Source organism: Seriola aureovittata, chromosome 1 (assembly GCF_021018895.1).
Source record: "Seriola aureovittata isolate HTS-2021-v1 ecotype China chromosome 1, ASM2101889v1, whole genome shotgun sequence".
NCBI lineage: Eukaryota > Metazoa > Chordata > Actinopteri > Carangiformes > Carangidae > Seriola > Seriola aureovittata.
In genome coordinates, this window is record NC_079364.1 from 14,237,849 (window position 1) to 14,251,792 (window position 13,944).

The 13,944-nt window shown below is 38.5% G+C and overlaps 1 protein-coding gene across 9 annotated transcripts in view; it reads left to right on the plus strand.

The window, feature by feature from the left end:
- The first annotated feature begins 4,727 nt into the window (after positions 1 to 4,727).
- plekha7b (pleckstrin homology domain containing, family A member 7b) overlaps positions 4,728 to 13,944 on the plus strand; it is a 100,773-nt gene continuing 91,556 nt past the window's right edge. For all 9 annotated transcript variants that reach the window (XM_056363590.1, XM_056364167.1, XM_056363659.1 and 6 more), the window contains exons 1-3: positions 4,728 to 4,834; positions 4,947 to 5,023; positions 5,136 to 5,193. In XM_056363590.1, the coding sequence (XP_056219565.1) occupies positions 4,752 to 4,834; positions 4,947 to 5,023; positions 5,136 to 5,193 (218 nt within the window). In that variant the 5' untranslated portion in view covers positions 4,728 to 4,751. The remainder of the gene's footprint in view (positions 4,835 to 4,946; positions 5,024 to 5,135; positions 5,194 to 13,944) is intronic.

Below are 13,944 nucleotides of genomic sequence, written 5' to 3' on the forward strand. Positions count from 1 at the left end.
CGGACTAGCAAGTTGCGTTGCATTGTATCGTACGTGGCGACATGACGACGGAGCAGGTGGGCGGGCCCTTCGTGTTTCTTAACAAATCGATAATAACTATTGGAAAGAGTGGAGGTCAGGAAACAGTGATGTGAGGTAGATAAAACTAGCGGTGCTGAATGGTAATGTGTGGCTTTTATGAGATCTGTTTTCCTGCTTTTTCTCAGTCTATTAGGCTATTGTTTTTTTTCCCATTCCTACTTATTCCCCTATTTATTTCTAACAAATTTAATTGACTAAGTTGTATCTGATGGACTAGAATAATATTCACACGACGTTTGTGTTTTTTATTATTTCATTTGTAAAAAAAACATTGTAAATTAAAAAAATTAAATAAATTGACTACCTTTGATGCTTCTACTATTCCCATGGATATTTTTAGACTACTTAAGTAAAACACACAGAAAAATGGAAGCACAATGCAAAACAAACACAATGTTACAACAAAAGACCTCAAATAACTAAAACAGTTTTAAAATTATATTTTGACACAGGGCGTCTGACACTCTTTCTTCTTTATCAGTCTTTACTGTGCTTTCTGTAAAGAAAGGGTGTAAACTCTCCAAAACTGCAGTTCCACCTCAGTCTTTTCTCAACTCAGGAAGTCTGTGATTAATGGGTCCAAGTCCACCTCTCACCCCAGCCCTGCTCACTGGTCCCATGGGGAGATCTTACATGGAACCTTGTGGCTGTACTTACAGATGGTCATACCCATCTCAACACCTCCTCATTTTACAGTCTGATGAAAACAAGACTGTTGTTCCAAAGACATTCTATTTGTGCAGTTTTCTGTAAGTCCTTTAGTGAACAATTTCTGATTGTAGTTTATGTAAACAACAGATATTGGGGATCCATCAATACCATGTGATTTAATTTGTAAATGTACATTATTGGTAATTATGTTATGTGCAGAGTCATGTGCTGAGCTGTCAGCCCTCCAGCTGAGGGCACTGTTGCGATGTCTTGAGTTCATTCTTAATGTCTGTTCAGACTTTACTTACCTGGTCCAACATGCCAGAAGGCACAGAAGTTAATGAGTGCATGATCAAAACCAATTAGAGACTATGATCCCTATTAGCACCTGCAGCAGCAGTTCTTCTGTTAATTTAGTTAAATTGTAAACACCGAAAATTACAGCAAATCAAATATACTTCAAGAGAAAAGATTTAAATTGTGGTGAAATTAGATATCCTCTTAGAGGACACTTTAAACAGCTGCTTGGAACAGCTTGGATAAAGACATAAATTAGTTGTCGGGGAATTGTGAAAACACTGGCTTTCAACTGGAACTACGAGTGTTAGAAAAAAATATACAGAGTTTTTATGATCTTTGGCAGGTACAGAGAGACAATTAATCTAATTTTAACTGGATCAGTTGGCTTATGACTAAATATATAACATCCCTGCCCTGTAGATGTCACTGTAATAGTTCAATGATCTGGAAGGCAATTCATCATCGTGTTAGATCATAATCATAGCGTGGAAAGCTAAAGAAAACTGGAGCAGATGGAGAATATCAGCACTTCTTTTTAAGCAACAACTATATGATGATTAAATGCTCTGCACAATGAAGATTATGATTAGCTGCATAAACGTGTAGGCAGCTTTTTCATGTTTGTGAAAGTCATTTTAACCAGTTTACATACAGTTGTGGTATTTTAATTTATAAAAATCTAAATTAAAAAGGTGACAAGTAGCTACAGCTGTCAGATAAATGTAGTGGAGTGAAACATACAATATTTTCCTCTGAAATGTTGTGGAGCTGAAAATAATAAATGCTCAAGTGAAGTCAAAGTATTTCAATATTGCACTTAAGTACAGTACTTGAGTAAATTTATTTTTGTTACATTCCAGAGGGTAACTCTTCTGAATCCTCAGAAATTTGATGAATCTGGGTTTAATGTAGGTTGAATGGCATCCACTACAGTACTAACATGCTGTTTTTAAAGACAACTGCTTTGAAATGTATAGATCTTGTGGACTTTGAGACTGCACACATAATGTACAAAGCAAATAATTTATTTCCTGGCAACATACAAAAATGTTATTAGACAGAGAGAGGGTGTCTAACTTCAGAGGAAAATTTAATTTAATAAACACTGTGTTCGTACCAATCCCAAGAGTGTGTGTATTTCAATTTGTGGAGTGACTTTGTGGAATGGTCTTGATGTAGGACTAAGAGTAAAAATGTCAAACAGTTTAAAAAGATGTACAAAAAAAAACAAACACTTTTTGGAGCGGTATAGAGTTGAGGAAGTGGCCTTGTTTGTCTAAAGAATGTGATGCTCAATGATGATGTATGTTTGTATAAAGAGTGTCTTAGTAAGACAGTCGGCCACCACGAGATGCTAAAACAGACTTATTGCTCCTAAGCATAGATTGATGCTGGTGGAGGGCACCGCTAATACATCTCCTTTAGGTTTTCAACTGGGATTAAGGCCTAAGCATATGATTCACATCAGTTTCAAACTCATCAACCCATTCATTAACCCACTGTGCCCTGTATGAAATCAGATGCATTTGTTATGTTTCTACACTTATTTATTCAGCTCTTCTGTTTAATTTGCGACTCTTCTGTAGATTTACTCACTTACTTAATAATTAATTTCTTGTTATGTGTCCTATATGAACAGAAACCCTATAGATAGAGTTAGAAACATACTATAGCAGAGGAAATCCTTTTATCCTTTGACTCTCCTGTCAAGTAGATAAGACTTTAAAAGATTTACAATGAATTGGTTTCTTCACAGCAGCTGTACTATAATAGTTTTTAGAGGAAGTGTTTTATCTCCCACTATCTTTGAACAACAGTGCCTTAAACCACTGGAGAATGTTTCAACAAAGCCTCCCAAAAGGAAATCATAGATCAAATATTTATAGTGTTGACAGATGTTTGTTTCTCTCTGCCCACTGACACAGTATTTTCTTTCCACACAGGACACATGAAAATTACTGTAGGAAACACAAGGAACTCACATAATGTTACATGGACATGATCAAATTCATTAAAATGCATTTCTATAAGAGAGTGTGGCATTACTAAGTCAAACCTTTCTGCTTGTCTCTTGGTTGCTCCTGTGCCAACGTTACTGTGACTTTGAATACTGCCTGCCCTCACATAGCCCGCGTGAAATTTATGGGCAGCATTGGTAAATTGGGCAGGTCTGTTTGATGCAGTGTAAGCATTATTGTAATGTGTCACGGTCAGGCAGGCTCTCTGTCCTGACTGCAGTGAAGGTGACATGAAGCTGACAAACTTCACCTAAAGCTTCCGGTATAATTTATACACGGGTACACAATAACTCACACATGCAGGCAAGCTCTGCTCAACACCCACACACAATGACAGTTTTAAACTTTGTAGCAGTCTAATGTTTTTTTAATTGTTTGTCTCAAGGTATTTCTATAGGCCTCCAATTTTCATTTCTATGCATAGCTACAGAAAAACATTAAAATACAACAATTTGATTTCCTTTCTTGAATCCAATATTCGTAGAAGTTCTTGTACAGTTATTGCAACAGCAAGATATCTGAATCAATAGATAAGTTTAAATACATTTTTTTTTTATTGTAAACTTTGCTTCAAGAAAATTACATCAACAGAAGAGGGTTTATTGCAATGCTTTTTTTTGGTTTATTTAACTGCCATATGTATATATAACAATTCTGTTGAAGGGAAGAATATTGAAACTACTGACTTTGGTTTGATCCAATCTTTGTTAAATCTGCTTTAGAGAGGACTCATGGTATCTTCACTCTGGGCTTTCACAGTTTTGTCATCATGACTCACACAAGGGCAAAGTTGATTAACACACCTCATGGTCATCTGAGTTAAAATGTAGACAAAGCCTCCGAACCAAAACCTCACCTAGTTGGCCTTGAGCCTGGAAATGTTTTGTGTTGTCTGACTTAATCCTTGTTTGTGACCAGCTTTCTCCTCTTTCTGCATAACTTTGCCTCTGTGAAATATTTGGACGGCTGTGCTCTCAAACATTCCTAATTACAAAGGACTGACAAACTGGCTGAAAATTATAATTAGCTCATACTTAAAATTCCCTTGTCCCCTCGGACATGACTGCCTCCTGTCTCTTATAAGCCTGTGATAAAACATTTCTTGGAGGATGCTTGTGTAATCACTCTTTCTCTCTCCCACACACACTTCCACAGCTTGAGAAGAGATGACTGAGCAGGTTAATTTCTTGTGGTTCAACTGAGATATGTAATCCTTTAATATCCCTTAAGACTTACATTTAGCCTTAGAGTGTATGTAGAATCTCCCTGAAATTATTACAGGATTACTCCATGTTTTCTTAATTTTTGCTTCATTAATATGACAAAAATCATTGCCCTGAACGGTCCAGTGCTTAAATCCAGTGCACTACTACTACACCTAAGGGGCTACCTTACTTTCCTCCGCAGTGGGCTTCATTTCCTTTTCCATTGTAAAGGTCTGAGCTATGTTTTAATCACCTAGCAGCAGCCGCTCGTGGGAACAGGTTAGCTCGTTTTCGTCTGCTCAAGGAGCCTCGGAGGGGAGTCCGTCGCACAGTTTGGTATTCTTCCCCTTTAAAAACTATGCAGCCCTAGCGGTGGTTTTATCTGGGCTCCCTCGAAAAAAGTCTGCGGACTGGAGAGAGGGAGAGAGGGAGAGAGGGAGAGAGGGAGAGAGGAGGGGAGGGAGGGGGGGACAAGCCGAGCCAGAGACGAGAGATCATGGCGGCACCTCTCGGACGGGACACCCTACCTGACCACTGGTCGTACGGAGTTTGTAGAGATGGCCGGGTATTCTTTATTAAGTGAGTGGCTTTTAGTGGTCGACGCTCGATACTTTACGAGTCATTATGTTAACACGTTGCGGAGGGTTTTTGTTGTTTTATAATGGTTCAGTAACAGGTGTCTTTCTTGCAGTGATAAAACTCATAGCACTACTTGGCTACATCCACGCACTGGTGAGCCGGTTAACTCGGGACACATGATCCGGTCAGGTACGCGACAAATTATCAGATTTGTGGGACACCAAGGGGACATTTGTTTTTTTGCTGCAGTGTGTTTTCTGTCTGTGGTGGGTCGTTCAGTGTGTTTTTGTCCGTGTTATAGACTTGCCAAGAGGATGGGAAGAAGGCTTCACGGACGAAGGAGCCAGCTACTTCATCAAGTAAGTGGCTCATGAACATTGCTGCGTTATTTGACCGTGTACTATTTGATGTCATTAGGTGGTTGTTTGGTTTTTAAAGTGCTGCGTGTAAATTGCTTTTCTAACTCATTTCGTTTCCTTTCTGTCACTGTGTGTGTCTTAACGCTGCCGCTCAAACTAGACTAAAAAGGCTGCACTGTAAACACAGTATTATATATAAAATATGTATGTAAGCTGTAATGATGCTGACATATGTATGAACACACAGGGGTCCCATCTGATAGGTGAAACCAATTATCTCTGCCTGCATTGTGAATGGAAAGTCGCAGTGCCTAGCAGGACAGGAGAGAGGCTATTAAAATTCTCCTCACATCCTCCATGCAGGACCTCTACTCTCTCCATTAGATAGGTGTACAGCCTTGGTGTGTGTGTGTGTGTGTGTGTGTGTGTGTGTGTGGCAATAAGTGAGAGAGAGAGGGAGAGAGAGAGATTGAGACTGTAAAGGTTGCAGGAGAGGGGTGTGACCATGTGGTGACATAGATAAATGGCATGATTGCATTATTGAAACAGAGAGGACAAGAATTTCCAAAGTCACAGACTGTGAAGTTTTTTTTGGCAGATTTTCACATCCTTCCCACAATTACAATTGTAAGATTCAGGTTTGAAATCAGAGAAAGGCACCATACTGTCAGTACCACACTGGCTTATGTGAATTATATTTGCATTTTTATCTGCAGTGTTTCACACCGTGGGATTTTGTGTAGATTCTGGTCTGTCGCTGTCAGTGTATATCAGATGGTAACTAAGAGGCAAAGCAGGACACAACAGCATCCAGCAAATCAGGCTAACAACAACAAACAGAAAACATACTGTAAAACCAAGTGGAGACATAAATTCTTCATTGGAGCTGGATCATTGTGAACTACAGTGACTCCTCCCACAGTAGCCTGTTTAAAGTTTTGTAGTTCCACTACTCGTACTGTCATGGCCCTTTTAGTTTGCCCCATTTGTTCCAGACAGAGGGCCTGTATGGAGAGGCTTTATATCCCCATAGTTGCAGTCTTTCTGAGGTTGATCGTTACTAATAAAAGGTCTTTGCTAAACCACACGTAGTGCTCTGCAGACACCACTTTGTATCACTGAATTACTATAATACTACGATAGCTGCTTTAATAATAAAGCTCAGCACTGATTACAAATTCTAAATTCTAAATCGAGGTTGCACTGAATCCAGCAAATGGATGTCCATAGCGCTTCGAGAGATATTTTGGCATCCAAAGATGTGGGCTTTAATAAACCACATTAAATAGTTTCAGCTTACAAATTTGTTGTCGCTGACACTTATATTGCGTGTAGAATAAAGGTGGTGTTTCTGTCTCCCTTGTTAACTCACTATTTCTCTGTAAGGCGCTAGAACAATGCAACAGTGAAGTTGTGTGATATATGGTAGCCTAAATGTCAGGGCAGTTAAATCAGTCGACTACTTGCTGCCAGGTTGGCTTGGTGGAAAGATCCTGTTTTTCTCCTGCTCCCCGCTTGTGTCTTTGTTTTCCATGGCTAATTTCTTGGAGTCAACCAGTGGACAGGAACAAACCAAGACTGTTGTTGTGTTTCATTAGACTTGAGTCTTGAGCACAGTTGACATCTTTCCATGTTCTTTTGGTGTGTGAAAGAAAGTTAAATCATTGTGTGTTTGCCAGAGTAAGTAAAAATGATTAATGATTGTTTTAATTTATGATGTGATTGTATCTTGGAAAATTGCTAATACGGCAATGTCTTGGCTCATATTAAACATTTCTAAATAATGGCAAGGTGAATCTTATACAAATTCAAAGTGAACCTAAATTTGAGCTTCTCATGTGATTTTGACTATGAACATTTTTGACAGTAAATTGTAACATTTTAAAATTGATATAATGCTGTAATAATGATCACAGTATAAGGGTGTATATATTAGCCAGGTATAAATGTACATAGATAATTACGAAATACCAAAAATGTTGTTAAAACACAGCATCGATTCAACTGCTGTTAGACTAATTGATTGATCTTTGTTTAATTCTTGAAGCATTATTCTCTTGTGATGGAGTACTATCATTTTCTCACAGTGAGAGGGTTTATCTCTGGTGGTTTATTCGATTCATTGCACACGTAGATGATGCCAGGTTTCTACATTTGTCTCAAGCTTACCTGACTTTTAACACTAGCACTCAAACTGTAAGAGTGGATACAAGGGTCAGGTTAATTTATTACTGCTTTGGTCTTAAAACAAGACTTAGTTTGGCAGATTAAAGGTCGAAAACAGCCAACTCTCCAGGAATATCTTAACAGCTTTGGTGCAAGATATGCTTTACTGTAGTTATTAATGTTAGCTGGCAAAGCTCAAACACAGAAGACAGTGAAGATGGCTCCAGCTGAATGGGATTATTCCGTAAAATGACATTAGAAAAATTGGTATGGGACAGGACAACTTGCACTGTGACCTTATTTCAGACCATTAAAATCATCACAAATGTTAGTTTTTAATTTACAACTGGCTACAACTCAGCATTTTAAAATTTCTTTTAATACCACAGGGACAACCAACATTAGTGCAGAGGGTGAGTTTATTTTCCTGCCCCAGGGTGCAAATCATAGTTCTTTTGTTTGATAAAAATTTGATCTCATACTCAAATGATTTTGATTTAAACAACAGACTTGAAATGGACAGTCATATTTTTAGCACAAAGCAGGTCAGTTCTTTGATATAAACCGAGCAATCAATGCTCTTAGCTGTCCAGGAACCACATAGCAACAAACTCAAGCAGGATTGAAATCCACGCTGCTGTGACAACAGTCGGTAGATTTGGTTGTGTGTTGATGGTGGAATCTAGCCGAGTTGCAGTACAAAGAAGGGATTGTTCAGACACTGCTGGTGTGGCAAAACTCACATTTATTTACACCTCGTTCTGTAGGCCAACCTGCAGCCTGCAGACCTGAACTATCTGATTAATGGTTGCTGATGTTATGTTCAGTGTACAGAAAATTCCAAGTGTAAGTTTCAGCTTTTTTCTGTCTCTCAGCTCATACCAAGAAGGATATATAAATGATAAAATATAGTTTGAATTGAGCAGTTTTTCCATGGAACATTTTAGTCTCTGTACTTTTGAGTCACTCTCATCACATCATTAACAAATCAATAGACCAAACTGTGAAAATTGGAGGAGGTCAATTTTTAAAGCTAACGGGCAAGGTCTATTGTCATCTGTGGCAGCATATTGAAATGGGGTGTTACTGTCTGGCTGTCATACTTCTGGCAAATCTTCAAGGAAGTGACCCACTTTGAAAATCATCTTCCAAAATCATCCCATTTCAATCCCTGAAGATAATATGCTGCAGATGAAGCAGGTCTGTAGTTCAGGTCTGTGTGTTGAGGTTGACACATCTAATGGATGTACATCAATAAAAGCAACTAGAAAGCAAAACAAGGCTGAAAATCCATATGTGTAGCAATGATGTGCATAACATACTGTGTAATACAACTCAGCTAAGTTAAACTTAATCCTTTTCAAGTTATAGAAGTACAATTTCATCAACCTTAATGTATTCTCAATATAAGTAATATAAATAATATTAACAGCCTGTAAACTAAAGACTAAGAATATTAATATGATTACTATAATAATAATTGTAAATTATATGATTAATCAATCTCATAGATTTTCATAGGAAGTTGTGTTAAGTAATTCCCAGGTAAAAGCAGGAGAACAGAGTTCATAAAGGTTTACTCTGCCACATCACTGGCACTCACTGAACATAGGGAATGTGCAATTCTATAGCTCCCTGAGGGAAAAAATGACCCCACTGAGGTACAATGGTGTCCTGTTGAGGACACAGTCCACATTGTTGAATGGGTTTACAATGCTGTGGGACAGTCCAGGAAGAAGTGTTTGACATCCATACTAAAAACCCACGTAGGTTTCGCACAAAAATGGCATGCTGGGTTTCTGTCTCAACCTCATTTACTCATGACATATGATAAACCTCATCACTATTTTATTATTGTCTCAGATTTTTAGAAGTGTTTATCCTCCCATTCTCCTGCTGCTTGTTATGGTTCAGGTTGTGCTTGCATTTTTTTTTTTTTTTTTTTAACGCTAACTGTTTTTGATCAGGACAGTGTGAGTTAATTAGCCATGAGATGTTTTGGTAGTTTTGAAGCAGGGCATTTTAATAGATTAAAAAGAAGTTTAGTATCCCTACAGGCCCTTATCTTAAGGCTGACTTAATGAAGCTTTCTTTTTCTGCAGACACAGCAAATCCACACCTCATTGCACAGTTCAAAACATTATTGCCAATAAAGATAGGACAAAAACTTGCCCTAAAGTCCACAAATGACCTTTGCCCTCCCAGATTATAGATTCTTTTACATGAAATATATTAATGTGTATTTGTGGGGTTACCATTGAAAAATAATTGTATGTAACTTGAACTATTTGGGAATATTGTGCCCCTATTGTGTCACAGAAACTTTTAAAGTGAGGTACAACGTCTCTCTATGTGCAGGGCTACTCTGTGTGAGATAACTTGGTTAGATTAAGGATATAAGTTTGGTTTGACAGACAACACTTTTGAAGTGTTCCCAACTGGTCCTCCTTTGGACTCAGGCAGGAAGACAGCCCAGTTAGTTTTTATTTTTCAAAGAAGCGAAAAAGGAGTGGAAACTCACCACTTCAGAAATGGTCAATGTTCAGATTAAGACTGAGACGATGACCTCAAACTTCATCCTTAACAAAATTCACTGACATTACTCTAAAATTCCAGTGAGTGTTGCAGATGAGACTGACTACTGTTAGATTTACTTTGACATTGCTTGGTAATCTTTGTTGAGTGCCATGGGAAGTAATGAAGGAAGACTGAAAAAACATCAATTAAAACCAATGAGGTAGAACTTCTCTTCACTCCTCACTGATAGTCTATTTAAGTAGAGCAGTCCTCTGTGGATACCAACATAGAAATTGATATCTATAAATCTATTGTGCTTTCTGAGAGAGTGATTGTGTATATACCATGCTTGGATGGTACAGACAAGAAGGTATGGATGAAACGGGTATGTCATTAGGTCCATCCAGTTGGAACTTCCTGTCACAGATGTTTTACTTAATAGGATCCCAGAGCACTAACAGCTTTCCTCCTGTATGTGTGCTCCAGTGAGCAAATATTAATTACATATTTATATAGTGCAGGTGTGCAGGGCTGCCCTCATACTCAGTAATTTCACTCTTTCATACACTTTCAAAGTATATGTGTTGTTGCTGGTTATTGTGAGAAACTGCTTTGGCACACCTTGCAGGCTGTGTTGCATTTGCCCTTCAATTTTCTTGTTCACAAGGGCCAGCTGTGCTTGTCGAACCGCCCCTATAGGATCCCACAGAGTGCTGTAGGAACCATATTTCTTGACTCTAACAGCAACACTGTCAATTTAGTAGTTTACGTACCTTTGAATTGCGGAGTAACTTACACTTGTACTCTATAGCACCAAGTAAAGACATCGACACCAAGGCATCAATGGAACCACTGAATTTTCTGAAGTTTTGCTAGGATAAATTATTATTCTAAACATTCTTACTTACTTTGTATCAGGAAGTTGTTTTTACTGAATCTGGTCTTTGCTTGTAAAATTTGCATTATGCCTCTCTCGTTGATTCAGTTATTTATTTTTGTCTGACAGGTTTCTGTTTACCACAGAGACGCCTGCATGTTAACATTTAGATTAGCTACTAAGCTTCATTATGATTCCAATTTTTGTGCATTTTCTTATGTGAGAAGAAACAGAAAGTCAAAAGGGCTATCTATATTTAGCTGTCATTTACATGTGTAACATTTGCAGATGTTGCACCATAATGGGCCTATATTTTGAATTATGTTACATTCAGGACACTCATCATCATCATCAGATATATTTTCCTTGTTATGCCTCTGTGCTGGCGACAGCCTGTCCGTCTATACTTGGGTATGTCCCATTCTCATGCAGGCGATATTTCAGTAACGTTTTTTCTTGTGAAGGCAATATTTCAGTAACATTTTTTCAAATATCTGGCACAAATGTCCACTTGGTCTCAATGATTAACTGATTACATTTTGGTCAATGGTCAAAGGTCTGTCACTGTGACCTCACAAAATACAGTTTTGGCCTTCTGGATGCAGTATCTCGGGAACTCCTCAATTGAATCCCATCAAATTTAGCACAAATGTCTTTTTGGACTAAAGGATAAATTGATTGGATTTTTCTAGTCAAAGGTCAAGGATATTGTGACCTCACAAAACATGTTTTTGGCCTATTGAATGTGATATCTGAAGCACAAACATTTACCTGGACTCAAAGATGAACTGATAAGATTTTGGTGGGCAAAGGAACAAAGGTCAAGGTCACTGTGACCTCATATCTTGTGAATGCGATATATATTAGGAACACACAGAGGGAATTTCATTTCATGTAGCAGAAGTATTCACTTGGACTTGAGAATGAACAAGAATGAATCCTGCAACTTGGCTGATTTGCAGAGGCATACAACCATGAGGTGGTAATTCGAGTAGTTCGCCATGATTTTATATTATTATACAGTGTCTGGACATGGTATTCGTCAGTTGGCTAAAATATATATATAACTTCTGCAGACTGCAGTGAGCTTGTGTGTAAACACAGTTCACTCTCTCTCTTTTTTCTATTTTCCCTCAAGCTGTTTGTTGAGACAGTGACCTTCAGCTGAAAATAGATACTCTGAAATGGTTATGTCATTCTTGATGGGCATAATCTGGATGGATCAGATTACTCCTGCCTTATCTTTGCAAAATAAAGAAGTTTGATTTGGGAGGGGGGGCATTATTACTATGACAGGAATAAGAAACTGCGCTTCTATACTGTGTTGCAGGAAATGCTTTGTTAAATTAGAAAGACTTTCTCCTTTTATGTTTAAAAGTGCCTGCTGGTTGGAGATTTTATTCAAAGGGATAATACATTATTCTGTGGTTGAGGCATCATCATTGTCTATTTTATTTGTACTTGCTGATGAAACTGGCAAATTGTCACATGAATGATGAGCTGAGTCCTTGGTCATTCTTATTGCAGCATCAACAAAGTCCTAGTTTTTTGACAGAATACCTGCATCTTAGCTTGTGCCGCCTCATTTTATTTGAAGTCCCAGCTTGTTGTGCTTCTCTTTTCATCATTGCACCATGTATGCTGTGCAAGGAATAAAAATACTGAAAGAACAGGCTAACTGCATTTCAAGGTCAAGAGAACAGCAAGTGCTCTTTTGCCAGTCTTTGCACCATCATAAAAATAGCACCCAAAATATTTTCTTGATTTTCTTTTTTTACTGGAGAGAGTGGTGGTTAGAGTGGAGTAACTCGATTTCTCTCACTCTCTCGCTCTCTCTCTCTCACACACACACAAACTACCTGGAATATTACAAACACTTAATTTCCCTACAACAGACATGCATAGACACAACTTTGCCTTGACGCTTAAACCATAAACCTGTGAAGATGCTAAGATGCTAATGTCGTCTTTAGTGGCAACTGCGGTGATACTTAAATTTATATTAGGATTCATGGCAAAGCAATTGAAAATGGGCTGCTAGTGAGGTAGCAAATCCTCTCAGACTTGTAGGGTGATTTATGTTGACCATTTGTCGTCATTGTATCATGTTTAAATTGTGTCCAGCTGTCATGTTTGTGCATATATCTTCTCTAGCTTTTGAGGCCACCTAATGCTCACACGGCCAGAGTGTTTTTATAAGCGGAGCTGTGTTGTCAATATCATGTCCACAGTGACTTATTACCAGGCTTGTGACAGTTAGACAATACATACTGTATTGTACTGTTGAGGCCTACAAATAGAATTAGAGGTTAAAGTAGACTGAATAAGGATGGTGAAGACAAAGAAGAGATTGAGAGTGTGGTACAGTGGACGTTTGTGATGTACAATAGAAAGGAAGCTTTCCATCAAGCCTTGTTTGGACTTGCAATATTTAACCCAGGAACCTGCAATGAATGAATACATTATCAACTGCGGGCCTGAGGTGTGATCTGTGCGATATACATTATCTAGAATGAGTCAGTCAATGTCCAGACAACTTGAGCAGGTTCCCCAGTCAGAGCTGGAGCAGGAGTCAGAGCAGAAACAGAGCAGGGGAGATGCCCAAGCTGGGATGGGGACCTGCTATTGTAGTTGCCTGCCCCTTGATCAAGGGACTGACTCGGCTGATAATGAAACAGAGCCGGCTTCTGAGCTGGAACCCCCCAGTTTGGAGAAGGAGGAGAAGCAAATTGAGACAAGGTAACACTGGTTTAATAGTCTTACACTGTGAAATTAAATGTTAGGTTAAGGGCATTTAATGTTCATATGATCAGGGTAGCTGTAATATGATATGGTAATGTACAGTAAATGCAAATGGAAGTAGCATGAAACAAACGGCTGACAAAAATCTAAATGTCTTGTATAGGAAAACAAATGTTTTTGTTGCTTTTTGTCATTTATCACTCTTTTTATGTTGTTAAAGTAGGAGGCTCTGCACCTGAGTAGTTTCCACTGCCTCTCTGGAGGAAAGAAAGAGTTTGTATACCCTCCCTCTGACTGAATTCAGATGACAGTTCTTTCTGCCGCATTCTGTCAGAGCCTCGGTGTGACTGGAGCCACTGCAGAGAGAAGCAGGTCCCACACTGTTCTCATCTCACCAGACGGCCGACAGAAGAAGTGATTAGTTAGCAGCCGCAAGGAGGAAGATGGAT